The sequence below is a fragment of the Hydractinia symbiolongicarpus genome, chromosome 10 (genome assembly GCF_029227915.1).
Source record: "Hydractinia symbiolongicarpus strain clone_291-10 chromosome 10, HSymV2.1, whole genome shotgun sequence".
NCBI lineage: Eukaryota > Metazoa > Cnidaria > Hydrozoa > Anthoathecata > Hydractiniidae > Hydractinia > Hydractinia symbiolongicarpus.
Genome location: NC_079884.1, coordinates 27,258,805 through 27,261,418, shown reverse-complemented (window position 1 = coordinate 27,261,418; position 2,614 = coordinate 27,258,805). Strand labels below are relative to the sequence as shown.

At 39.6% G+C, this 2,614-nt stretch overlaps 1 protein-coding gene across 1 annotated transcript; it reads left to right on the top strand.

The window, feature by feature from the left end:
* The first annotated feature begins 209 nt into the window (after window positions 1–209).
* Window positions 210–2,153, top strand: LOC130613043 (alanine and glycine-rich protein-like). Its single transcript, XM_057434362.1, has 5 exons — window positions 210–295; window positions 407–566; window positions 1,265–1,331; window positions 1,416–1,477; window positions 1,712–2,153. The coding sequence occupies exons 1-5, from the start codon at window positions 210–212 to the stop codon at window positions 2,150–2,152; spliced, it is 816 nt and encodes a 271-aa protein (XP_057290345.1). The 3' UTR covers window position 2,153.
* The last annotated feature ends 461 nt before the right edge of the window (window positions 2,154–2,614 follow it).

Genomic DNA, 2,614 nt, shown 5'->3' with positions numbered 1-2,614 from the left:
CAACAATGACACAGCAGGAGTTGACGACACAAAAGATGATGAAGAAGATGAAGACAAGAAGGATGAAGAAGTGGATGAAGAAGTGGATGGAGGTGTTTGAAGAAGTGAGAAATGCAAAGAAGAAGGTAAAGATGAGGACAAAGAGGACGATGAGGAAGGTGCAGAGGAAGACAAAGAGGTTGAAGACGAGGAAGACGAGGAGGTAGAGGATGAGGAGGCAGAACATAAATTGGAAACAGATCTTAGGCGTGCCCTGGTTTGATCCCTCCGTTGAAAGTCTTGCTCTATTGCCTAAGTAAGAAAAAGGAGTTCATTTAGACTTAAACATCGAATCGTGCCGAAACCTTTTTCAGCGTAAAGCAATATCAGTATTTACAATATCAGTTTAAAGCAACTTTTTCTGCAGCAAAAGACATGTCATTAAATATATAGCATGTTTTAATGACTTCAAGACATATAACAAGAAATATTTTAGTGTCTCTAGTAACCATTTGTGGATACTTCTTTTTTCCTATCCGTGTTCCAAGAAGCGTTTTTACCTTCGGGAGCATGTAATTGACATTCAAGTAACTTTTAACTGGCGTGCATAGGGACTGCTATTTGTAGCTATTGCGTTATCATACGCTTTTAATCAAATTAAAATGGGCAAGGTTGCAAATTTTTCTGGAACTATTCGCACAAGAGAGATATTTTCGCGAAAATAATTGCCGCAATTTTAAGTCAAAATAAATTAAATTCCGCAAAATCCGAAATCGCATTAAAAAAGCAACACGTACTCTGCGCGGTCACTCACCAAAGCGACAAAATTCTCCACTGCTAAAGGAATCTTAAATATTTTGCAGTATTAAGAAGCGCGTAAGTTTCTACCGATTTGCTAAGAGATTGAAATTGATTTTCGTCCGTAACGCCGTGAAAAAATGCTAAACTAAGGTCCTCAAAAAAATAAACTATTAGTCGAGTTTTTTTCTAGCACAGCCTATTATATCTAGCAAAAATTGGGGTTAAAGGTTCCATCCAAAGTTGAAAAGTGAATGAAGAAAGCGATTTTTCTACTGTGTACTAATCCTCACATGAAGTAACAAAACATCCTTAAACGCGTAAATTACGTTATTACGTTTACGTTTTTTGTCGCTACGATGTTAATTGTCTTTTGATCCCGTTGATTAAATGCTTTGATTAATTATAATTGACCTAAAACCCTTTCAACCTTATTTCTATGTTTATAAAGAATCTGAGAGTCGTGGATGCCTTCTTTCAGGAATAGTTGTTAAAAATAAATGTACCTCAACACGAGTCTCCAATGCACGAATCCGATCCTCCCTTGCATCCAGGTACCTCCTGAACCATAACGGTGTGCGCTAAATAATAAAGGATAAGTTTTAAATACATCATTCATTTTATTTATAAAAATTTAGTCAGAAGCATTAACAAAGAGAATACGTTAAACTTACTTCAAGCCAAGGCTGAAAGTCTTCCGGTGGATCCAGCCTAGTGAAAGGGGAAAAAATTGTCAATCGTAGAATAGAAGCTCTGTGAGAGCAATTTGAGGCCTGTATTATAGATTAAAAACTCGCACGAATGCGTTTTCATGAAAAAGTGTAGTAGGTTGAGTCAAATTAGCGAGACTCGTTGCATCACGTAAACGCGCGAAAAGAAATTTATAATTATGATAAATTCGCAGAAAAAAAGTTATACATACGGAATAACATAGAACTGCTCAGCTGCTGCGGGTGCAACAGGAGCTGCAGGTGGTGCAGCTAATGGTGGTGGTGGTGGTGGCGGTAGCGGTGGTCCAGTTACACTTGGTGGTGCTGGCGCCAGTGGTGGTGATGGCTCCCTAGGTGGTGCTGGTTCCGGTGGTGGTGGTGGTGCTAGCTCTGGTGGTGGTGCTGGTTCTGGTGGTGGTGGTGGTACTGGTGGTGGTGCTGGTACTGGTGGTGGTTGTGGTGGCTCTGGTGCAGCTGGATGTGGGGGTGGTGATGGTGGTGGTGATGGTGGTGGTGATGGTGGTGGTGATGGTGGTGGTGATGGTGGTGGTGATGGTGGTGGTGATGGTGGTGGTGATGGTGGTGGTGCTGGTGCAGCTGGTGGCTGCGGTAGTGGTGGTGGTGGATCTCGGTTTACTCTCCTCCTCCGTCGCTCTCTCACATAAACTGGCTGGCCATCATTTGGTCTACAAGAAAGAAATAATGTATATAATGTATTGAACGAAACAAATTATGTGTATTAAGTGTATTTCTGAGAATCAAACACCAAAAATAATTTCCTACAATATATATCCAACGCTTTTTTACGAAGATGCCTAACAAACTGAATTGTCTTTCGGATGCTAAATTCTACAATAACTCTTTTCATACGAGAGCCAAAATATAGCCTTGTTCAACAAACGATCACAAAAAATCACTACAAACTTAAGAACAGCTTAATTTTGTACAATTGTTTCAAGAACGTTGTTCCAGAAAAAGATTGTACTATTCTATTATACTTCTTTCGAATATTGGTTAGCGTGTCCTTTATTTAATGTAGCTAGTTTCTTCAAATACTAGTACAAAAAGATTTCTGAGGTAAGAAAGTTGAATACTTTATGTAAAGCATGCATTGGCGGTGGCTGATA